Genomic DNA, 25,058 nt, shown 5'->3' on the forward strand with positions numbered 1-25,058 from the left:
CTTAATTCCCAAGAAAATAACTTTAGTTCTTAATAATTAGTGGATAAAATTTAAATTATGTAACACAGGTGTTCCCATTGCTCTGTAGTCATAGAGCCCTGCTAGGGAAATCCTCTCCAGGTATCTGTACCCACCCTTTCCATTACTTTTACAAGTTTACCCTTCAGAAAAAGTCTGGAAAGATCACAAATACATGAAGGTTAAACAATATGCTACTAAATAATGAATGGATCCATCAGGAAATCAAAGAAGAAATTTTAAAAATACATGGAAACATACAAAAATGAAAACACAACAGTCCAAAACCTTTGGGATGCAGCAAAATGGTCCTAAGAGGGAATTATATAGCAATACATGTCTACCTCAAAAAGTAATAAAAATTTCAAATAAACAACCTAGCCTTACACCTAAAGAAGCTGGAAAAAGAACAAAGCCTAAAGCCAGCAAAAGTAAGAAAATAATAAGAATTAGAGCATAAATAAATGATACAGAAATTTTAAAAACAATATAACAAATCAGTGAAATGAGGCTGGCTCTTTGGAAAAATAAGATAAACCTCTAGCCAGACTTATCACAAAGAAAGAGAAAGGAACCAAATAAAATCACAAATGAGAAGAGAAATAACAAACACCACCAAAGTAATACAAACAATTATGAGATTATGGAAAACTATATGCCAACAAACTGGACAATGTACAAGACATGGATAAATTCCTAGAAACATATAAATTACCAAAAGTGAAACAGTAAGAAAAAGAAAACTTGAACAGACTAGACTGATAAGCAGCAAAGAAACTGAATCAGTAATCAAAAATCTCCCAACAAACAGAAGTCCAGGACCAGACAGCTTCACAAGGGAATTCTACGAAACATTTAAAGAGTTATTATCTACTCTTGTCAAACTATTCCAAAAAATAGAAATGGAAGGAAAATTTCCAAATTCATTCTACGAGGCCAATGTTACCCTGATACCACAACCAGATAAAGACACCACTAAAGAAAGACAACCTAGAGGCTAATATCCCCGATGAACATAGATATAAAAATGCTCAATAAAATACTAGCAAACTGAATCTTATATTTTAAAAAAATCATTCACTATGAGCAAGTGGAATTTACTCCTGGATTACAAGAGTAGCTCAATATTTGCAAATCAGTCAACATAATCTATCACATTAATACAAGAAAAGAGAATAACCATGTGATTTCAGTAGATGTAGAAAGAACATTTGACAAGGTAAAACATCCACCCATGAGAAAAAAACCTCAACAAAGTAGGTTTAGAGGCAACATGCCTCAACATAAGAAAGACCATATATGAAAAACTCACAGCTAATATCATCCTAAAGAGGGAAAAATTGAGAGCTTTTCATGATGGTCAGGAGCAAAATAGGGATGTTCACTCTCACAACTTTTACTTACATAGTCCTAGAAGTCCTGGCCGCAGCAATCAGACAACAAAAACAAAAAGATATCCAAATTGGCAAGGAAGAAGTCAAACTTTCACTATTTGCAGATGAAATGATACTAAATATATAACACCCTAAAGACTCTAACAAAAAACTGCCAGAATTGATCAATAAGGCTGCAGGATATAAAAATTGACATACAGAAATTTGTTATATTTCTATACACCCATAATGAAGCAACAGGAAGAGAAATTAAGGATTCACTCTCATTTACAATTGCACCAAAAGCAGTAAGATATCTAGGAATAAACCTAATCAGGGAAGTAGAAGACCTGTACTCTGAAAACTATACAACACTGATGAAAGAAACTGAAGACGACACAAAAAAATGGATAGACATTTGTGTTCATGGATTGAAGAATATTGCTAAAATGTCTGTACTATCCAAAGCAATCTACACATTTAATGCAATCTCTGTCAAAATACCAACAGCATTTTTCACAGAGCTAGAACAAATAATCCGAAGATTTGTATGGAACCACAAAAGATCCTGAATAGGCAAAGCAACACTGAAAAAGAAGAAACTGGAGGCATCACAATTCTGGACTTCAAGTTACGATGATGTAGTAATCAAAACAGTATGGTACTGACACAAAAACAGTCACATAGATCAAGAGAACAGAATAGAAAACCCAGAAATGAACTCACAATTATAGAGTCAATTAATCTTCGACAAAGCAGGAAAGGCTATACAATGGGAAAGAGAATGTCTCTTCAACAAATGATATTGGAAAAACCGGACAGAAACACGCAAAAGAACGAAACTGGACCACTTTCTACACCATACACAAAAATAAACTCAAAGTGAATTAAAGACTTCTGAAACTAAAAATTCTAGAAGAGAGCAGAGGCAGTAAGTTCTCTGACATCAGCCACAGCAACTTCTCTCTAGGTAATGTCCTGAGGCAAAGAAAAACAAAAGCAAAAATAAACTGATGGAACTATATCAAAATAAAAAGCTTCTGCACAGCAAAGGAAATAGTAAAACTAACAGGCAACCTACAGAATGGAAGTATTTGCAAATGTCATATCTGATAAAGAGTCAGTGTCCAAAATATACACAGAACTTATAAAACTCAACATTCAAAAGATGATAATCCAATTCAAAAATAGTAGAAGATGTGACCAGACATTTCTCCAAAAGAGAAATGGCCAACAGGCACATGACAAGATGTTCAACATCACTAATCAGGAAAACACAAATCAAAACTACAATGATACATCACCTTACATCTATCAGAATGGCTAAAACAGAAAAAACAACAGGTGTTGGCAAGGATGTGGAGAAAGAGGAACCTTCCTACAATGTTGGTGGGAATGAAAACTAGTGCAGCCACTCTGGAAAACAGTATGGATGTTGCTCAAAAAGTTAAAAATAGGGGATCCCTGGGTGGCTCAGCAGTTCAGCACCTGCCTTTGGCCCAGGGCGTGATCCTGGAGTCCCGGGATCGAATATCGTTTCAGGCTCCTAGCACGGAGCCTGCTTCTCCTTCTGCCTGTGTCTCTACCTCTGCCTCTCTCTCTCCCTATGTCTATCATGAATAAATAAAATCTTAAAAAAAAAAGTCAAAAATAGAATTATGCTATCAACCAGCAATTGCACTAGTAGGTATTTACTCAAATAAAAAAAATACTAATTCAAAGGGATACATGCACCCCAATGTTTAGAGCAGCATTATCTACAACAGCCGAACTGTGGAAACAGCCCAAGTATCCACTGATGAATGGATAAAGCAGATGTGGGATATACAAATACATACACACAATGGAATATTACTCAGCCATAAAAAATGAAAGCTTGGCATTTGCAAGGACATATATTATGTTAAGTGAAGTAAGTCAGGAAAAGACATATACCATATAACTTCATTCATATGGGGAATTTAAGCAGTAAATTAAACATGCAAAGGCAGAAAAAAAGAAGTAATCCAAGAAACAGACTCTTAACTATAGAGCACAAACTGATGGTTATCAGAAGGGAGGTGGGGATTAAGGAATGTACCTGTGATGAACACCAGGTGTTCTCTGGAAGTGTTGCATCACTATACTATACACCTGAAACTAATTGTACACTATATGTTAAGTGGAATAAGGGGCACCTAAGTGGCTCAGTGGTTGAGCATCTGTCTTTGGCTCAGGTGGTGACCCCAGGGTCCTGGGATCGAGTCCCACATCATGCTCCTTGCGGGGAGACTGCGTCTCCTTCTATGTCTCTGCCTCCCTCTCTCTGTTTCTCATGAATAAATAAAATCTTTCTAAAAAACTAAAAAATAAAGACTTAAAAGTTTACCCTTCAATGTTAAATCATTCTGTAAAATGACTATTGATTTTAAAAGGTAATCAATTTTTTCCAGTTTTATTATTTTGTTTTTCATGATTCTTAAACCTTAATGCACATCTTTAAATCTTAAAGGCATATCTTTCTACTTTCATTATAGGGAAATGTAGCCATAAAGTGCTTTTAAATGTTAAATATGATTTTAATGTATTATTTGTAAGAGTATGTTGTATCTATCATTCTGCTTTCTTTATTCAACAGTTTTCCTTTATCCACAACAATATATATGTAGCTCCCATCTTATTTTAGTACTGCTGTAAGTATCAAATCAAACCAGTTTACTTAAGTACTCAGACTTATCTCCACGTTTTTACTATTTTAAGGAGCTGAAATAAACAACATAGTACATACCCACTGGTGTTTATATGAATGTTTTTTCATGTGAATGCGTTTTATTTTAGGTTTATACTTCTATGTGAAGTCTTTAGTCATATGCTTTTCTGCCATCCATAGATTTTTCAAGGAGTGTCTGAACCTTTTTGAAATTGAATTCTCTTACCACTGAGTTTTAATGGTTCTGTATATATTCCAGATACCTTTTCCCCATTTTGTGCCTCCTTTATCATAGATTGACCACAGAAGTATGGGTTTATTTCTGGGCTCTCTATGCTGTTCCACTGATACCTGTGTCTATTTTTGTGCCAGTATCATACTGCTTTGATCACTAGAACTTTGTGGTAGATCTTGAAATCTGGAATTGTGATACCTAAAAAAATTTTTCTTCTTTCTCCAGATTGCTCTGGCTTTTTTAGGGTCTTTCGTGATTTCATACAAATTTTAGAATTATTTGTTCTATTTTAGAAGGGGCACAGGGGAGGGGCAGGAGGAGAGGGAGAGGGAATCTTACACAGACTCCATGCCCTGTGCAGAGACCGTGTGTAGAGATCGATGCAGGGCGCTTGATCTCACAACCCTGAGACCATGATCTGAACTGAAGTCAAGAGATAGATGCAGGGCGCTTAGGTGGGTTGGTTGTTTAAGCGTCTTACTCTTGGTTTCAGATCCTGTCAAAATCTCAGGGTCCTATGATCTGACCCTGCATCAGTCTTCCCCTCTGCCCCTCCCCCCACTCACACATGCTCTCGCTCTCTAATAAGTAAAAAGAGACAGAAGTTTGACTGAGCCACCCAGGTGCCCCAAAATGTTATTTTGATAGAGATTGCATTAAATCTGTAGATTGCTTTGGGTAGTATATACATTTTAATATTAGTTCTAATCTAGGAGTATGGAATATCTTTCCATTTGTGCCATCTTCAGCTCTTTCTCGTTGGTATTTTAGTTTTTGAAGTAACCTCCTTGGTTAAGTTTATTCCCAGGCATTTTATAATTTTTGGTGCAATTATAAATAGAACTGTTTTCTTAATTTCTCTGCTTCTTCATTATTATAGAAATGTAATAGATTTATGTATATTAATTTTGTATCCTGCACCTTTACTGAATCATTTATCCGTGTCAGTAGTTTTCCGGTAGATTCTTTAGAGTTATATGTATAGTATGTCATCTGCAAATAGTGAAAATTTGACTTCTTCCTTATCAACTTGGATGCCTTTTCTTTTTCTTGGCTGCAGTAGACTAGGTTTAAACTAGCTGGAATTTAGTATCCAATAGATGATGGGTATCTAAAATCACCTATTACTATGTAGACAGCTAACTGCCCCACCATTATTTACTTAGTTCTTTCCTCATCCACTCTTCATGCTACCTTTGTCTTCTACCAAGCTCCCATATATACATGTTTAATTTCCAAACTATCTGTTCATCTTCATCTACCCTAATATCAAGATCTAAGTGATATCCATTCCATTACTAACTCTGTATGCTGACAGTTCCCAAATTTTTAGAGAGCTCTCTCCTAAGCACAAACTTCTACTTCTGATGTCTTACTTAGATTGTAGAATAGTATTTCAAATTTTAAAGAGCTTAAAAACCAAACTTCTAATTCCAGCCATTGTTAGTCTACCCTACTCTCCACTCTTACCTTCTCAGTAACTGGAAATTCCGTTTTTCCAGGTCTTCGACTAGAAGACTGTAAAGTCACCCTTGATTCCTGTCTTTCTCATATCTCACATACCCAAGCCATCAGAAAATCCTGACCACTCTGCCTTCAAAATACACATATTATAATTAATATATATATACAACCACTTACAACCATTGGTATGGCAGCTATCTTGATCCAAGCCAATATCTTCTCTGACCTGATTATTCCAATAGCCTAACTGCTTCCCTTTTTCCTCCTTGTCTCCCTAGGATCTATTCTCAAAACAATCAATGATCATTTTTTAGAACCTAAGTCTGATCACATCATTGCTGCATTCTAAACCCTGCCACATCTTCCCATCTCACAAAGAGTAGGAGCCACAATTCTTAAAATAACCCTCAAAGCCTTTCATCATCCAGTTCCCACTGCCTCTCTAACCTCCTCCTCTGACCACTCTCTTCCTCGCTACTCTGGACATACTAGTCTCCTTGCTTTTCATGACACACATCACATATACTCCTCATGTCCACTGCCTATGGCCATCCTCATTGCCCAGATATTGACACTGCTTGTTCCCCTCACTTCAAGTCTTACTGTTCTCACAGAGCTTTTCCTGCCACCTTTCACAAAGTAGCAACCCTCTATAAACCCAATACACTTTTTTAAAAAGATTTTATTTATTCATGAGAGACAGAGAGAGGCAGAGACACAGACAGAGGGAGAAGCGGGCTCCTTGCAGGGAGCCCAACATGGGACTGGATCCCTGGACCCAGGATCATGCCAGATGCTCAACCCGTGAGCCATCCAGACGTCTCACACCCAACACACTTCTAATTCCTGCCCCCCCCTTCTCTACCTTTTTCCCCTCTCCTAGCACAAATCTCATCTGATATAATTTTTGCTTTTAATTGGCCCTTTCCTATTAAAATGTAAGCTCCCAGAAAGCAGGAATTTGCTTCCCCCCACCCCAATGCTCTAGATCCCTAGTCCCCAGAATAGTATCTAGCACATAAACAATACATATTTGTTAAATAAAGGAATGTTTTACTTCTCATAGGTTCAGAATTAGTCTTTTTATCCAGCAGGACAAACCCCTCTGCTTCTCTTCCATTTTAAAATTCATTGCCCTGGACTTTTCTATATAAATGAAAGGTAGGTAGTCAAGTCCTATGAAAACCCTTTGAGGATTCTGCCTGGGGTTGCTTTGAATTAATTTGGAGAGAACTGTTAGCTTTTTAATGCTGAGTTTTTCCCACCAAGAACATGGTAGGTCTCTCCATTTTTAGGTCTTCTTTAATGTCCTTCAATTGGAACATGTTCCTTTTTCTGCTGTTACCAAAGCATTGCATTTTTTAAAGTTACATTTTCTTACTGTCACAATTAAATCATCAAGCTCTTTTTCTATTACATTAGTCCTCTAACTTTAAAAACATGCTGAAATCCCTCTGCCTAAAAAAATCTTCCTCTTGGCCATGAAACCATTCCTTCTGTTCGTAAATATTGCAAAGAAGCAGATAAGTAGTGCTGCCTTAGCTTCCTCACTGCCTACTCAATCCTTACCTCTAACCTAGCTGTTGCTCAACTACCCAGTGGACACTACCCTTTCAGAAAAGACCTTTGGGCACTGAGTCACTCAATTCCACAGCCTTGTCTAAATGTTTATCTTTTTCAGTCTGAATGCCCAAGACACCTGTAGTAGCTAAGTTGCATATGACAACAAATACACCCTTCCCTTAACTCCACATTCTCTCTTCCTTTGACTTCCATAGAACTGGTATTTCCCTCACATCTCCTGAGTGCTTTCCCTTCTCTATTGCCTGGTTTCTCTTCTTTTATTACAGGAAGAACCTATATTTATCCTACAGATACAGGGAAAGCCTCTCTGGGGAAGACAATTTGAGCTAACTCTTAAAGTGAGACTAGAGTTTACCAAATATACAAGCAGGAAAAATGCATTTCTGGCAGGGAGAAGAGCACACACATGGTAAGGAAAGCATGGTTAACCATAGACTCAAATAGTTTGGTATGCCTAGAACTGTTATGTCCATTATAGTGGACACTAACCACATGTAGTTATGCAGTGGTTTGAAATATGGCTAGCTCAAACTAAGATGTGCTGTTAAGTGTAAAATAACACACCAGATTTCAAAGACTTAGTATCAAAAAGGGGATGTAAAAATCTATTTTTCACTGATTAAATGTTCACATGGTTTTTTGGATATACTGTTTTAAATAAAGCACATTAAAACAAATTTCATCATTTTTTACTTTTTAAATGTGGTTACTAGAAAACTTAAGATTATGTATGTGGCTCTTGTTATATACCTACTGGATAGTGCCAGTCTATAGTATAAGGGCCAAAAGGAAGAGAGGGAAGCAGAGAATTCAATTTTCTTTTTTCCTTTCTACTCCTATTGAGGTCAATAAAAGTTCAGGCCCTAACTACCTCTCACCTAAGACCAGGTCAATATGGTCCTTATTTTTAAAAAACTTAAAAAAAAAAAAAAAGTATTTTATCTCTCTACTATTCCTCTATTTCCTTATCATGGTCCCCTGAACTTCCAAATTAAGGGGTAAAATGATCTGGCATATAATAAGGCTTTCCACCATGCAAGCCTAATCTGCATGCATAGGATTACCAAGTAGTGCTCCTCTTCATGTGTGTGGATGTGCTAAACTGAGGATGTCATCTAAATGTAACTTGAATTTTTTACCTTAATGACTTTGTTATAATCTTCGCTCTGCTTTGAATACCCTTTCCAAAATTTAATGATTTTTTTTAAAGATTTTATTTATTTATTCATGAGAAACACAGAGAGTGTGGCAGAGACATAGGCAGAGAGAGAAGCAGGCTCCCTGCAGGGAGCCCAATGCAGAATTCAATCCTAGAAACCCAGGATGCCCTGAGTCAAAGGCAAACATTCAACCACTGAGCCACACAGGTATCCGTTTATATTTGAAAAGAAAAAAATATATATGGATAGGGCCTTTTGTTAGAGATACAAGTATTTAGAGAGGATTTTTTTTAAATCCTACAAGGACTTCAGTCCATATTAAGTATCTATTCCTTCATGAAGCCATTTCTAATTACTCAAATCTTTAACAAACATGCAACATGTAGAAGGTGTCACATGCTATACATTACTCTAGGTCCCAGCTAAACCAGACAGTGAAGTATTAGCCCTGCCTTTAGGAATCCAGTCTCATGGGATGCAGTAACATATGCCAACAATTACCATGGAGTATAATTTTGGCAATCATGGAGGTGAACAGAGGGTTGTGGTGGACCACTGCCAAGTCAGGTCCTAATGATGCTAGGCAGAGGGAGGCATCCTAAAAAATGGTAATGGCACTAATCCAGTGTTCCCCCTCTGAATACCCAAGACACCTGTCATAGCTTCTCTTGTGGTTATCTGATCCCATCTCTGATACTGTCACGCATGTAGAGTTGAAACTCATTACTTATACATTCCATACTTGCAGATGTGCCTATTTCTAAAATTTGTAACCCTAAAATCAATACTTACTACAGTTTCTTGGTCATTCACAGGCAAGTCCAAAGTGGTAAAGAACAAGGTGACACTCTGCCTTCTTGTTTCAGTTCTCACACAGTAAACAACTTTCCCCATCACAGTCTACCTAATGCCGCGTTTTCAATATTTTTGCTTTTTGTTTTGCTGTTGAAACTGGCCACCAAATATGGCATTGAACTGTTATCTAGAGTTCCTAATTACAAGAGGGCTGCGATGTGCTTTATGGACAATATATTGTATCAGACTAACTCTGCCCAGGCATGAGTGATAGTGCTGTTGGCAAAAGCTCCCACGTTCATGAATTAACAATATACGTTAAATAAGATGTTATTAAAAGAAATACATACAAAACAAGGTTATGTACTAATCAATATAAAAATGTTGTGACCAGAGCCTCTCGGAACCTAACTCTGTATTTTCCTTAGAAGGAATGGCTCAGTATTCGTTAATTCTCTGTTCACAATTGGCAGAATATAACTACTTTAAATAATGAGAATCAACTGTATTTTTTTTTCTCTCAAGGGTGGAACTCTATCTTAATCTACTGCCTTCTATGGAGTAGGTATTACTAAACAGTTAACTCAAACTAGGAAGGAAATTAGTTTATTTTTTTTCTTTTGTGTGAATGCCTTGACTTCAAAATTAAGTAAGGGCCATAGAGTTTAACAAAGGCTGGATACTAAAACAAAGCAATTTTATATGGCACTGACTTATTTTTATAGCTTCAAAATGACCAACAAAGGCTTTTACTGACATGCTTACCATTTTTGTTCTTCAGATTTGGGTCAGCTCCACTTTTTAGAAGTTTTAAGGCACACTGCTTATGAGCACGGTAAGCTGCACAATGCAAGGGTGTATTTCCTAACTGATCCGAACAATTAACATCAGGAGGATTAGGCCTGTTGAGCTAACAAATGAAGAAAAAAAAAAGCAATGCAGAATTACATGTCAAATATAGACTTTCTCCTATAAAGCACATTAAGGTGTTACTGAATAATCTGGTGGACGCTCCAACTACAGACCTGATGAAGACCATAGCTCTAGGAAGTCAAGAGCTTCTTGCCCACTAAACCAGTGAGTCCGCATCTCTCTCCACGTTTGTCCTCAGGTTGCCAGGAGATCTCAGGTCCCACATTCCCCTGACAACAGACACCACACACTACACCAAAGCCACCCCACCCACCCCTGGACACTGAGATTTCACTAAGATGTGCTCGCTTCTACCAGTCTTGTGACTCACACTTGGGACAGAAGTACAAAGCAGCCTACCATAGACAGTCATTCAGAAGAGTTAAAACCATAAACGTTAAGTGTGTTAAATGTTAAATGTTCTATAGAATTTGTTGTTCCCAACTGACTGCTTCAAAAACTTCTTAATATAGTCTCCATTTCACAAAGCTTAAAAAATGTTTTAGGCACTTTACTTGGAAACCAAAGAGGCCTTTTCAAATGAGCTGAAATAACTTTAAAGCAAATGGCAATGCTTCAGTCTTGAATTTAGAACAAATTTGGTTTCATGTTTAATGAGACTAAGTGGAAAATGGAAACTGGAAAGTAGGTCTTCAAAAGGAAAAAAAGAAATGGGTAAAGTTTTCAGTCTATTCTAACATGATATAAAATTCCCAAATATTGTCCCTTCCGTGTATGTTACTTTCTAAAAGTATAGCTTATCTTTCAGAAATTACTGCTTATCAAAATTAGAGAAACTTGTTCCTTTTTTGGATCCTACATTTTGTTTCAATTTTAAATTGGCTTAATCTGGAAAAAAAATTATCCTTACATTAAGTACCTGCCTTGAAAAATCAGTTTCTTAATCCACCAAGTTTTCAGTAGGAGGTGGGGGTTAAATCAGAAATTCAGAGAAAAATATAATCATTATAATATATCCTGCTTAAGCTATAATTATGCCAAGTGTTTTTGGATATTTAAGGATTTTTGTACTATTATTATAACTATCATAACCTCCAGGATTTTGGTCCTGCAACTGGACTAAGTCATAAAGTTAACATTAAGTCAAAATCTTCCTGGAGGGTAAAGAACTAATACACATAGTTGCTGCTGTTTTACCAGAGCTATGAGTTCTGCTGTTCTGCCCTCTCTTGCTGCTGCCAAAAGTTCTTCTTCAAGCTTTCTTTGTTGAGTCCTTTCTACAGCTGCAAAAGGAATGTACAGTTAGAATCCTTTAGCAAAATCATTACAAAGATATATGAATGAACGATCAATGGGGGGGGGGAGTCACAATGTTCTGAATTAGAATTCAAATGCATTTAAAGACTTTATCGTTATCCTTAATGCCTTACATTTCAGATAGCAGAGTTCAACTTCTTTCAGCTTTAGACGATGTTATGTTTTCAATTCAGAGGACTTTAAGTATCTTACTACAATACCCATCACAAATAATTATGACTTACTTTTGCATGCTGAAATACTATTACAGATCTGCCTTGGAAAGATAGATACATTGAGGACTAGCATTCATACCTTCCAGAACCTTAGAATCTGAAAAGTAACAGTAAGAAATAGCACCAGTAGGAAGATGTACAAGCTGTGTAACTAAGTAGATTCATATATACTTCTATACTTCCACCTAATATAACATTTTAACAAATTTTATAGCACTTACATGCCAAGTGCTATTCAAAGCACTTTAAAAAATAACTTCTGGTTATAAAATAAGTCACAGAGATGAAAAAAATACAGCATATGGAATACAGTCCTTACTGTAATAACCTTATATGGTGACAGATGATAACTATACTTATCATGGTGAACACCTGTGCAACATATATGCACTATGTCGAAGCACTATGTTGTACACCTGAAACTAACAGAACATTGTAGGTCAACTATACTTTAAAATTAAATTTTGAAAAAAATATATTAACTCATGAAATCCTAACTATGCTATGAAGTAGGTGTTACTATTACCCTGATTGTACACATGAAGAAACTGAGGCACTAAGAAGTTAAGGAATTTTTTTTTAAAGATTTTATTTATTTATTTATTCATTCATTCATTCATTCATGAGAGACACACACAGAGAGGCAGAGACCTAGGGAGAATCAGGCTCCCTGTGGGGAGACCCATGCAACTCAATCCCAGGACTCCGGGATCACAACTGAAGCTACCCAGGTGTCCGAAGTTAAGGAATTAAACCAAGGTCATACAGCTGGAAATAGAGGAGCTGGGATTTGAACCTGGGCAGGCTGGTTCTAGAGACCATGCTCTCATCACTACTGTGCTTCTTAAATTACACTTACAGGGAAAGAGAGCAACCGGCAATCCAATTTAAGAGACTGGAATATGCAATAAGGTCTCTTTTTGATAGGTTTTTATTCTGTTCTGGCTTATATAAAAAAAAAAAGCAGCTATCTTATAAAAAGGCTCAGTCATCTCACTTAAAACATGTCACAAAATCCTGTGCAAAGGCTTTAAGGGAGTAAAACTATAAAAGATTTCTCAGGTCTTCCTAGCTGAAGTCAAGTCATGGACAAAAAACGCTGGTTAGGGAACCAAGTGACTGGGACAACACTGTGGTTGCAATCTTAAACACAGCAATAACTGGAACTAGTTTAGCTTTAAGAAATGACTAACATTCCCAATGTACCATCATCTCCTATTCTCACGTTTTTATTTCCACACCCAGACTCCCTCTCCACCTCAGAGGAAGGCACCCAAACGCTAACCTGTGCATATACATTTAATATACTTGAAATGCAGGCAAGAACCTAGCAAATGTACTTAACAACAGGCAATCACCATTTTGCAATCTCCATAGTAATAAATGATTTAAGGCAGAAATTATGAATGTTAAAATGACTGATCAAAAGATTGGTCAAAAAAAAATTATTGGTAAACAGGAAATTTATATTTTCTCCCCACAGATTATTACTTACAAAGGAGGGGCAGTACCTTTACCATGGACCACTGAGTTATCAGAAATAACATTACCAGTAACAGAACAAAATGACATCATGTATTCTCCTACTGTGATGCACTGGTGAAAGATACAACCTCTCCATTCCTGCCATAAATCCGTATCCTGAATCTAATTATATGAAAAGCAAAAAACCCAAAACGAAACAAAAACAAAAACAAACATCTACAAATAATTCTACAATCTGCCTTCTTCAAAACGGTCAAGATCATGACAGACAAAAGCTAAGGAATTATTCTAGATAAAGGGCACTAAAGTAGTGTGACAACACAATGAGATTCTGGATTGGATTATGGGTTGAAGGGGAACTTCTACAAAGAACATTTGGGCAACTGACAAAAATCTGAATATAAATTATATGTATTATATTAGTATTTTCTGAAATTGATCATTTTAGTGTGATTATATAAGAAGATATCCTTGTTCTTAAAGGATACACACTGAAATATTTAGAGCTAAAGAATTAGTGACTGTAAATTATAAACAATTCTGCAAAAAAACTAAAATTAATAAATAACATTAAATAACATATAAAAGGATGTGACTGGTGAATCTAAATAGAGGACATGTTCATGTCCTATTCTTGAAACTTTCCGATAGGTTAGAAACTTTTCAAAATAAAATGAAAGACAAATGGTATGCAGAAGAAGGTATTCCTCTCTAGTGCCTGACAAATAGTAATCTACCCTTGTCCAAGTAACTCCAATCATGCGAACTCACTATACCTTGAAATGCAACCCAAGCCATTATTACATGCACAGGACTGAAAGATAACTTCCTGGCACTCCACCAACTTAGTCAACCTGGCTCTGGTCTGGCACAAATAAGACCACAATGTAACAGTTCTTTATATACTTAAGTATGATTTGGTTGTGACTATTTCCTATCTCTAATGTATTATCCTACCATGTGGTTTCTGTTCTACTTATAGTCTTCAAAGTTAGATGCACTCCCTGAAGTCTGGCCCATTTGAGGCTATATGCACAAATTCTGTCTGGCTAACGTGATCTCATCAGAGCAGAATCAATTAAGTTTCTACTTCCATTTCCCAGGCTGGCAGCACCTTATTAGCTGACAAATCATAATGTCCATAAGTCAACTAAGCCCTTGTCCTTATTAGTTCTGGATTTGGGGAGGCAGTAAAACAGGTCTTTATGATTGACCCATCAAATGGCAACTTGTCAGATTAAACTAACATTCCACTCTGATAGGAGAACCTCAGTTCCAGGTTCTCATCTTGTTACAATTAACACGACAGGGGCACTTGGCTGGCTCAGTGGGTTGAACATGCAATTCTTAATCTCAAGGCCATGAATTTAAGCCCTATGTTGAACACAGAGATTACTTAAAAAAATAATAAGATAACAGGACACAGTCAAGAACAGGACCTCGTCCTCTCAGATCACAATATATTAAAGGGCAGGGATCACATGTAATATGTGCAATCTCCCCCAAATCACATAACATAGAGCCTTACAGATGATGTTTTATGTTGATATGCTTGTTCATTTTAAATGGAAGGGTTTTATTACAAAAGCAAGAGTGAGTTAAGACAGTGAACTAAGGATTCTGAACAAGCAGACATTATTTGAACTGGAAAACAAGAGAACATTTTAGTTTTCAGGGAACAACTGGAAAGCAGTAAAAAGATACTGGTTTTTACATAGCTAAAAAATACTAATTAAGAAATACCCTTTAAATACAAAATTAACTTGCCTATCTCCGAATTACAAAGCAAAGAAACACAAGATATGTGCTTTCTATTATAAAGTAGAAATTAAGAAATCTCTTCTCTAGCATAGAAATACTACCAAAAAAAAAATAAAATAGTAATTATAGCAAAGTTGTGGCCATTCAGAGGACGGCCTAACACATGAGAGTCTCCCAACATAAGCATCATAATGTTTGTTTTGTTCTTAGAAAAACTGTTCCAAGTTACTGCAGACTCCTATCCTCTTTAACAGAATTTAATACCTGAAGTTCCTAACAATGATGCTGATCCATCAAGAAATTACTGTTGGCTGCTGTCCTACAGTGACATCCTCAGGACAATGGAGCCAGCCAGATGGTCCTCCCTGCTAGCTGCACCTCCTGCAGCTTCTCTAGCCTGCACTTCTGTATTCCTTCATTATGAGGCTTCTGCAGCTCACTAGCTATATTCCTTCTCAGGTTTCTCCTTCTCTACGCTTTATTTTGTTAAAGGTTTGATCATACAACATAATGGCAAGTTTTAAAAATGTTTTAGTTTGAGGGTGTGAGGAAATTCCTAATTTTGTGGCTAATCAAAGACTCCAAGATTACCTTATCATTAGAGCATAAGCTCAGTGTCATCTATTTGGGTATCCCAGAAGCTATCTACATACATTTTTTACCTTGCCAATTGCTAAAGTAAATGCTGTTTATATTAAGATCCATAATGTTTACCTTCAAGCATGTTTCTGATTTCTTTGTCATAAGTGACTTCTTTTGCTGTCTGTCCACTCCCATTAACAACAGTAGCATCTGCATTATATTCTAAAAGAAGCATTACCAATTCCTAAAAAAAAAAAAAAAGGCAGAGAAACTGTTTTTAGCTATTAAACTAAAACTTTATTGTATGATATCCCTTTTCTAAATTGCTAATTACTGCTAAGCTTCTATAATCGCCACCAGTACCACAGGAATCCATGTAGCACATCAATTATGTATACAGTAAGGGACTACACTAACTACAGGAAGCTCACTACAGCCCATCCTGCATAACACACAACTGAATAGTGCAGGTCCACTCAGATGCACATTTTCTAAATAAATACACTACTGTAAATGTATTTTCTCCTTAGTATTTTCTTAGTACTGTCTTTTCTCTAGCTTCCTTTACTCTAAGAATAGAGTATATATAACACATATAACATACAAAATATGTGTTGATTAATTGTGTGTGTTATCAGTCTTCTGGTCAACAGCAGGCTCTTAGTAGTTAAGTTTTGGGAGAGTCAAAGTTACATGTAAATTCCCAACTGTGCGGGGCTCAGTGCCCCTTCACCTGTGTTATTCAAGAATCAACGGTATTACAGTTCAACTAACTGTAATAACTGAAGCTTGCCTAAACAATTGCCAATCCACATCTGACACAAACTTCTATAACTGATTTTTTAAGTAATCATCTGATTGTTCTACCAAATTGATTCATGTGGTTAAACTAAGTGTATAAGTTAACAAAGCCATTGTTAAAATTATAGCAGGTAACACATTCATTTAACATTATTCATATAACCCCTGTTGGGGAAAAAAAAAAAAACTGCCCCACAGACCTAGGTTTTTAATTGACGTGTATAAGATACAGAACATCATCTTCTAATGTGATTGATATAGACTGATAGGATACACTACCAAAGGAATGGCTTGTAATGAAGCAATCTCCTTAAAAAGTATTCAACAACAAACCATCATTCACATTTACTCTAAGCAGTTAACTGCTTTTAGGAATTTCAAACTAATTGGTAACATATGTAAGTCCAGTACCACTGGTACAGTTCATTTATACAACAGGGCAGGAGAAATGCAGAACAATGCAAATTTGCAGAAGCATATTAGAGATTTGATGTTTAATGTTACTGGAATGTATAGCACCCACAGAGAGGATGGTGGCAACATGTCCTTTTTCATTCTACATGAGGGCAACATGAAACAGTGCTATTCTAATGGTCAGGCTGATTGTGCACTGATATATACAGAGTGATATCCTGTGTCATTACATGTTATGTTTATCCATGAGTTACATTTTTCCTTTTGGTTAAAAAAATTTCCTATATTCTTTTCATAAATTTTTTGTACTAAGAAATGCTTGAATACATCTAAAAAGCACAAAATAAGTAGAAAACAAAATACTCATCGTCCTAGTCACTATATAACCACTATAAACATTTTGGTGTATTTCTTTGTAATCCTTTTTCTTATGCATAAGTTTGAGACTTTTTTAAAAAATATTTATTCATTTGAGAGAAAAAGAGAGAGAGAGGGAGGGAGAGAGAGAAAGCGTGAGTTGAGGGAGGGGCAGAAGGAGAAAATCTTCAAGCAGACTCCCCCATGGAATCTGGAGCCCGATGTGGAACTCAATCTCACAACCCATGAGAAATCATGGCCTGAGACGAAACCAAGATTCAGATCCGGACAGAGCCACCCAGGCTCCCCTGAAGCTGTTTAAAAAAAAAAAAAAAAAAAAAAAAAAGATTTATTTATTTATTCATGATAGACACAGAGAGAGAGAGAGAGACAGAGACAGAGACACAGGCAGAGGGAGAAGCAGGCCCCATGCCGGGAGCCCAACACGGGACTCGATCCCGGGACTCCAGGATCACGCCCTGGGCCAAAGGCAGGCGCTAAACCACTGAGCCATCCAGGGATCCCCCTGAAGCTGTTTTTTTAAATATAATTTTGCTTATATGACAGTTGCTTGTGTGATACCCCCATTTTCCAATATATCATGTATTTTCCAGGATATAGTATTTATGTAGTTGTCTATATAATACATTATTATAATACAGCTAACTACTATTCTATAAAATATATTACATTTAAAAATAGAAAAATGATTGTCTAATATTTTAATAAAATGAATTCTAATAAAATCTTAGCATTTCCTATCATCTTAAGGGTAGCATTTTGGGGGAAGTGTTTTTGTACTAGAAAAGAATGTAAAACAACCTACAGAGTGATAGAAAATATTTATAAATCATATATCAGATAGAGGACTTGTATCCAGAATAAAACACTTTTACAACTCAATAAAAAGACAATCCAATTTAAAAATAGGCAAAGAGGGATCCCTGGGTGGCGCAGCGGTTTGGCACCTGCCTTTGGCCCAGGGCGCGATCCTGGAGACCCGGGATCGAATCCCACGTCGGGCTCCCGGTGCATGGAGCCTGCTTCTCCCTCTGCCTATGTCTCTGCCTCCCTCTCTCTCTCTCTCTCTGTATGACTATCATAAATAAATAAAATAAAATAAAATAAAAATTTAAAAAAAAAGGCAAAGATAAAATGAATAATTGGAAAACTAAGAAAAACAATTCCATTTACAGTGGCATCAAAAGAAATAAAATGCTTAGCAATAAACTCAACCATGAAGGCAAAAAGACTTGGACCCTAAACCTTTAAGACACGGCTGAAGGGAATTAAAAACAGCATAAATGCAAGGCAGCTAGTGCACACAGGTAGTAAGATTTAAAACTTATATTAAGATGTGCAAACCACCCAAAACAATCTATAAATTCATTGCAATACCTTTCAATTCCTATGGAATCTCAAGGGACCCTAAAAAGCCAATCAGTACTTGCCGGGGGGGGGGGGGGGGGGGGGAGGGTAGATAAGATGAAGATCTCACACTGCCTAATTTCAAAACTTAGCTCAAAGCTATAGTAATCAAAACTGTGGTAATGGCATAAAGACACATAAACCAATGGAACATAATAAGAGTGTCCAGAAATAAACTCTCACATATATGGTAAAATGATTTTCAATAAGGGTGCCAAGACCATTCTAAAGGAAAAATTCCAACAAATGGTGCTGAGAAAACTGGATATCCACCAAGCAAAAAAAAAAGAAAGGAAGGAGTCAGATTTGTGCATTACCCCATATACAAAAATTAAAGCAAAATGGACCAAGACCTAAATGTAAGATCTAAAACAATAAACATCCTAAAAGAAAACAGCAACAAAGTTTCGAGACATTGGATTCTATAATGATTTTTTTTTTTTTGGCTATGCTACCAAAAGTACAGGCAAAAAAAGAAAAAAGAAACTGAACTATATTAAAATTTAAAACCTTGTACCTCAAAGGGTATACACCAAGAGAGTGAAAAGGTAATCCAGAGAATAGAAGAAAATATTTGCAAATCATATATCTGATAAATGTATATCCAGGATATATAAATGACCGCTAAAACTCAACAAAAAAACCCAATCTGATTAAAAAATGCACAGGCTGCATACTATATGATTCCAACTAGAAGACATTCTGGAAAAGTCAAAACTAGAGACATTAATAAAAAAAGATCAGTAGTTGCCAGAGGCTAGGATAAGGAGAAGAATAAGTAAGCAGAGCACAGAGGCAGTGGAAATACTCTGTAAAATGGTATAATGATACACGCATATTATATATTTGTCCTAATTCAAACAGGATTGAACCTAAGGTAAACTATGGACTATGGGCAGTTGTGTTAACACAGGTTCATCGGCTGTAACAAATGCAGGTTCATCAGCTGCAACAAATGGTCCACTCTGGTGGAGGATGCTGATAATGGGGGAGGCTGTGCATGTGTAGGGATAGAGCACATGTAAGAAGTCTCTATCTTCCTCTGAATTTTGATGTCAACATGAAGCTGCTCTATAAAATTTAAGTCTTCAAATTTAAAAAAGTATTTTAAATGAATGGGCAAAGGACTTCAATAGACATTCTCTAAAGAATGGCCAATAAGCATACAAAAAGATGCACAACATTTGCATTACAGAAATACAAATAAAAACCAAATGAGATAATATTTGGTAACTATTATAATGTCTAAAATTAAGAAGGCTGATGATAACAAGTGTTGGTGAGGATGTGAAGAAACTGGAACCTTCACAACAATGCTAGTGGGAATGTAAAATGGTGCAGATGCTTTGGAAAAAAATTTGACAGTTCTGCAAAATACTAAGCACAGAGATTCTATATGATGCAGCAATTCCACTGCTAGGTATATATCCAAGAGAAATGAAATGAACTACAAGATCTTACACATAAATGTTCAGAGCAGCATTATTCATAGTATCTGAAAAATGGAAACCATCCAAATGTCCATCAACTGATGAGTGGGTCAAATGTCCATACAATGGCATATTCTTTGTCAAGAAAAAACAATGAAGTATTAATATATGCCATGTCATGAATCTTGACAATATTATACAAAGTAAAAGAAGCGCCAGTTGCAGAAGACCATGTATCCTATGATTCCATTTATATGAAATGTCCAGAATAGGCAAATTCATAGAGATAGACAGATTAGTAATATCCTGGGGTAAGGGGGAGGGGTAACAGAGTTACAGGATTATGTGGTTTCTTTTTGGGGTGATGACAATGTTCTAAAATGGATTGTGTTGATGGTTGTAGAAGACTGTCAACATATCCAAATCACTGAATTGTGTACTTTAGATGGGTCAACTGTATAGTGTATAAAATCTCAAAGTTGCTTAAATAATGATTAGAATTACTCAAAACTGGTAGCACATAGCACATTTCAGTTAAGCAAGGTTATCTCTCATCCTATTTAATACCTCATCTAATTGTCTTATGCCATTTTTGCAACTGCACAGAGTTCAATTATCCTGATATGATCTTCAGGAAGACTATAAAGACTAACAGGGAGCTTGAATGATATAAATCCCCAAAGGGAGAGTGAATGGTATGAGCAAAGGTACAGAGAAATACCATTAGGGAAAAAGAATATACTTCAATAACATGGAAAAAGGGTACAGAAGCAACAGGGCAATGTAGAGCGTGAAGAGTTGTTACATACAATTTTAGAGAGCTCAGGTTCTCTGAATGGTAAAGGGATATGCTTGAAAGGTTTCAGAGGAATGACATCAGACCTCAAGTTAGAACGATCGTCAGATCACTGTATAAGACTTAGAGCAAAAGTTCTCAGAGTGTACTTCCCTAGACCTGCAGTATTAGCATCACCCATGAAATCTGCAGAAATGTAAATTCTCAGGCCCCATCTCAGACCCAATGAATCAGAAATGCTGAGGACAGGGCCCAGCAACCTGTCTTTTCAGAAGCCCTCAGGTAAGGAATACAAGCTTTCAGGCAGAAATGATGTTAGAAAAGGCTGTTATTCCCCAAAACAGAATTAGAAAATAGAAGGCATTTTAAGAGACCAGTGGCTGAATTTCTAATCCAGGGACATCAATGAAACATCCCAACGGCTAGGTCGGTGCTGATTTTTAATGCCTTTTTGAGTAGAAGAGGTTTTTTAATTTTAAGAGTCTGTTGCAGGATCATTATTCTTATGTTCAGGAAAAAAAGTAAGCCTAACTATGCTTCTCTATGCCAAAATTAAAGACCATCCTGACTTCTTAACCACTTTGTCCAGATGGTAACCAATGAGTTGTCATCTTTCTCTTCATCTCCCAGGATCTGGAATTCCTAATCCAGTCCTGCGTAGTCAGTGGTGCTCTATGGAAGTCTGGCTCCATCCACTTCCTCCTCAGAGGCACGCCTTCCATCGGCTGAAGATGTGGTTCTCTTCTGAGCCTTCCATGGCTCTCCACACTCTTGTTATTCACTTACCATGCTGAAGCTCTCACCATTATGCAAGACCCTCCACAAGAAGGAAACCAACTTAGATAATGAATAGCAAAGGGATCCCCAAATCAGAGCTGACTTTAGGATACTGACTGGGAATCCCTGCACAGGGTAGAATTAAATTCTAACTACAAAATTAGAAAATTGGAGAGATTAGAAAATCAGAGACACAGTCCAGGTAAAAAGTAGGGAGTTTGTTCTCAAGTGGAGACAGCAAAAAGGAGGATTTAAAGTAAAATGTATTTCAATGACCAACTCAAATACTGTATAAGGAGCATATGTAGAGGAAGAAGAGTATCACTTTAGAAACATGAAATTTCAAGATAACCTGAGGGCAGGTAAGTGTGCCCACCATGCAGCACAACAGAGGATGTGGATGCCTGGAGAGAAGCGGGAGGTCAAAACACAAATTTCTACATAATCTTCCAGGGAAAATAATAAAGCTATAAAAGCACATGGGTTTTGTTATGGGGAAAGTTTCAAGGGAAAAGGGAAGGATGGTTTAAAAGAAAAAAAAAGTCAGAGGAATACCCATAATGAAGGATAAAGGAAAAAAGACAGGAACCATAGCCAGATATACAACAAGACCGTACATCTTCTCCCAGATAAGTGATCACCTTTGTTAGAATATAGGTACAGAAAAACTGAAAACAGAAAGCCTTCAAAATAGTAAACCACTGATGACCTTTAAGAAAACTATCTGTTCATGAGGAGAGCCAGGACAAAGACTATAAAGAATCAAAATAATCAAGTGCTAAGGAAGTTGATAAAGGAAAAGTAGATACATTTTAATAATATTCTTTAAAATTCAGAACTAAAACATGCATCTTGCTCAGAGAAGGTACCCTTCCAACCCTGCCTCAAGTAGCATTTACCCATTAAGAAGAGGAGTATTTACTTTTAGTCTGATACCCTGTCTTTTTCCTTCTTTAAAAAAAAAATAGGCACCACATTGTATGTTAGGTCTACTAGTACAAAGGTTAGAGCAAAACAAAATTAACATAACTGTGAACCACACCCCTAAACTGCCCTAATTCACTCTGCTCTGCAAACTGTCATTCCCTCACTGTACCTTTTTTTTTTTTTTTCAAGATTGTTTTTATTCTTTCATGGGACACACAGAGAAGCAGAGACATAGGCAGAAGGAGAAGCAGGCTCCCTGCCAGGAACCCAATGCAGGACTCAATCCTAGGACCCCATGATCATGACCTAAGCCACAGGCAGAGGCTCAACCACTGAGCCACCGAGAAGTCCCTCACTGCACCATTATTATGCGCTCATCAGACAACTCATCTAACTCAGATGAAACACTTGAAAAACTTCCATACCCAGGTTGTTTTTTTAAATAACAGCTTCAGGACATAATTCACATACTATAAATTTCACCCTTTTAAAGTGCACAATTCTGTGGCTTTTAGTATATTCAGAGTTGTGTACCATCATCACTAGCTCATTTCAGAATATTTTATCATCCCAGAAAGAAATCTTACCCATTAACCACTCCCCAAACCTCTTTTCCCTAAACCTCTGGCAACCACTAATCTACCTTCTGCTTCTATAGATTTGCCTATTCAGAGTATTTCTACAAATAGAATTATTCAATATGTGGCAGCCTTTTGTGTCTGGCTTCTTTCACTCAGCACATTTCCAAGGTTCCTTAGTGCTGCAGCATGTATCAGTACTCTATTCCTTCCTGCTGCTGAGTAAGACTCCAACCATATGGGTATACCACATTCTATGTATCCCTTAAAGATTTAACAAATATTTAGTCTGCATCCACCTTTGGGCTACTATGAGTAGTAGTATGCTATGACCATTCCCATGTTGATTGCTAAAGCTATTTTTCTTCCTGTAAAACTAATCTACTTCAGGGGCGCCTGAGTGGCTTGGTTGTTTAAGTGTCCAACTCTTGATTTCAGCTCAGGTCATGATCTCACAGTTCTAAGACTGGACCCCATCTCTGGCTCTGCACTGGGCATAAAGCCTGCTTGGAATTCCCTTTCCTTCCCCCTCTGTCCCTCCCACCCTCTCCCTTTAAAAAAAAGTCTACTTTTAACAGAAATTCCACATGAAAATTTTACGTCTTGTAAAGCAATCTCAACATAGATTTCATGTTTCAAAGTTAGAAAAAAGAATTAACTTCCATAAATTATGCTCATTGAACTCTTAGAATTCAGAAGTTCAAGAAACCTACTTCAATAATGAGCTGTAACTTCAATATAATTCTAAGGAAAATAGCAGAATATTTTATGGGGAGAGGGGCTTCATTATGTGGATACACTGTATTAGAGAAAGCAGGGAGATGTGTTATAATATTTCAAATATAGCTATCAAAAAATATGCCATGCATGTATGGCCAATTTATAACAAAGGAGCCAAGAACACACAATGGGGAAAGGACAGTCTCTTCAATAAACGGTGCTGGGAAAACTGGACAGTCACATGCAAAAGAATGAAACTGGACCACCATATCACACTATACACAAAAACTAGCTCCCACCCAGAAACCATTAAACTCCTAGAAGGAAACATAGGTGGTAATCTCCCTAACATGTCTTGGCAGTGATTTTTTAGATTTGACCCCAAAAGTAAAAAATTAAAAATGAAAAGTTAAAAAAAAAAAAAAAAAAGCTTCTGCACAGCAAAATAAACCATCCACAAAATGAAAAGGGAACCTACTGAATGGGAAAAAAAAATCTGCAAATTATGTATCTGATAAGTTAATATCCAAAGAGTTCCTACAACTCAATAGTAGAAAAACAATCCAATTAAAAGATGAGCAGAGGGGGGGGTGCCTGGATAGTCATCTGACTCATGGTTACAGTTCAGGTCATGATCTCAGGGTCATGGGATCAAGCCCCATATCGAGCTCCATGCTCAGCATGGAGTCTGCTTAAGATTCTCTCCCTTTGCCCCTCCCCCTACTGGAACTCTCAATCCAAAAATAAAAATCTAAAAAAAATATATATATATATGAGTAGAGAATTTAAATAGACATTTTTTGAAAGAAGACATACAGATGGTTGACATACACAAAAAAGACGTTTAACATCACTAATCATCAGTGAATATAAATCAGAACCACAATGAGATTACCTCACACCTCTGAGAATTATAGTTACCAAAATAACAAGTGTTGGTGATGATGTAGGGGAAAAAAGGGAATTTGTGTGCACTGTTGGTGGGAATGTGAACTGGTACAGCTAAGGAAAATAGTATGGAAGTTCCTCAAAAAATTAAAAATAGAACTACCATATGATCAGGCAATTGCACTTCTGGATATTTATTCTGGGTATTTCCGTAGAAAGCAAAAATACTAACTAAAAAAAAAAAAAAAATCAGCATACCTAACATTCACTGCAGCATTATTTACAATAGCCGAGATAGGGAAACAACCTAAATGTCCATCAATGGATGGATGGATAAAGGAATTGTAGTATATACATAAAATGGAATAATATCCAGCCATTAAAAAGAAAG

At 36.6% G+C, this 25,058-nt stretch overlaps 1 protein-coding gene across 4 annotated transcripts in view; it reads right to left on the reverse strand.

The window, feature by feature from the left end:
* Nucleotides 1-25,058, reverse strand: part of OSBPL1A (oxysterol binding protein like 1A) — a 227,569-nt gene that overhangs the window by 156,148 nt on the left and 46,363 nt on the right. For all 4 annotated transcript variants that reach the window (XM_072829062.1, XM_072829059.1, XM_072829063.1 and 1 more), the window contains 3 exons: nt 15,684-15,795; nt 11,389-11,474; nt 10,084-10,228 (listed from right to left, as the gene is read on the reverse strand). In XM_072829062.1, coding sequence (XP_072685163.1) covers nt 10,084-10,228; nt 11,389-11,474; nt 15,684-15,795 — 343 coding nt within the window. The remainder of the gene's footprint in view (nt 1-10,083; nt 10,229-11,388; nt 11,475-15,683; nt 15,796-25,058) is intronic.

Source organism: Canis lupus, chromosome 6, assembly GCF_048164855.1.
Source record: "Canis lupus baileyi chromosome 6, mCanLup2.hap1, whole genome shotgun sequence".
Lineage (NCBI taxonomy): Eukaryota > Metazoa > Chordata > Mammalia > Carnivora > Canidae > Canis > Canis lupus.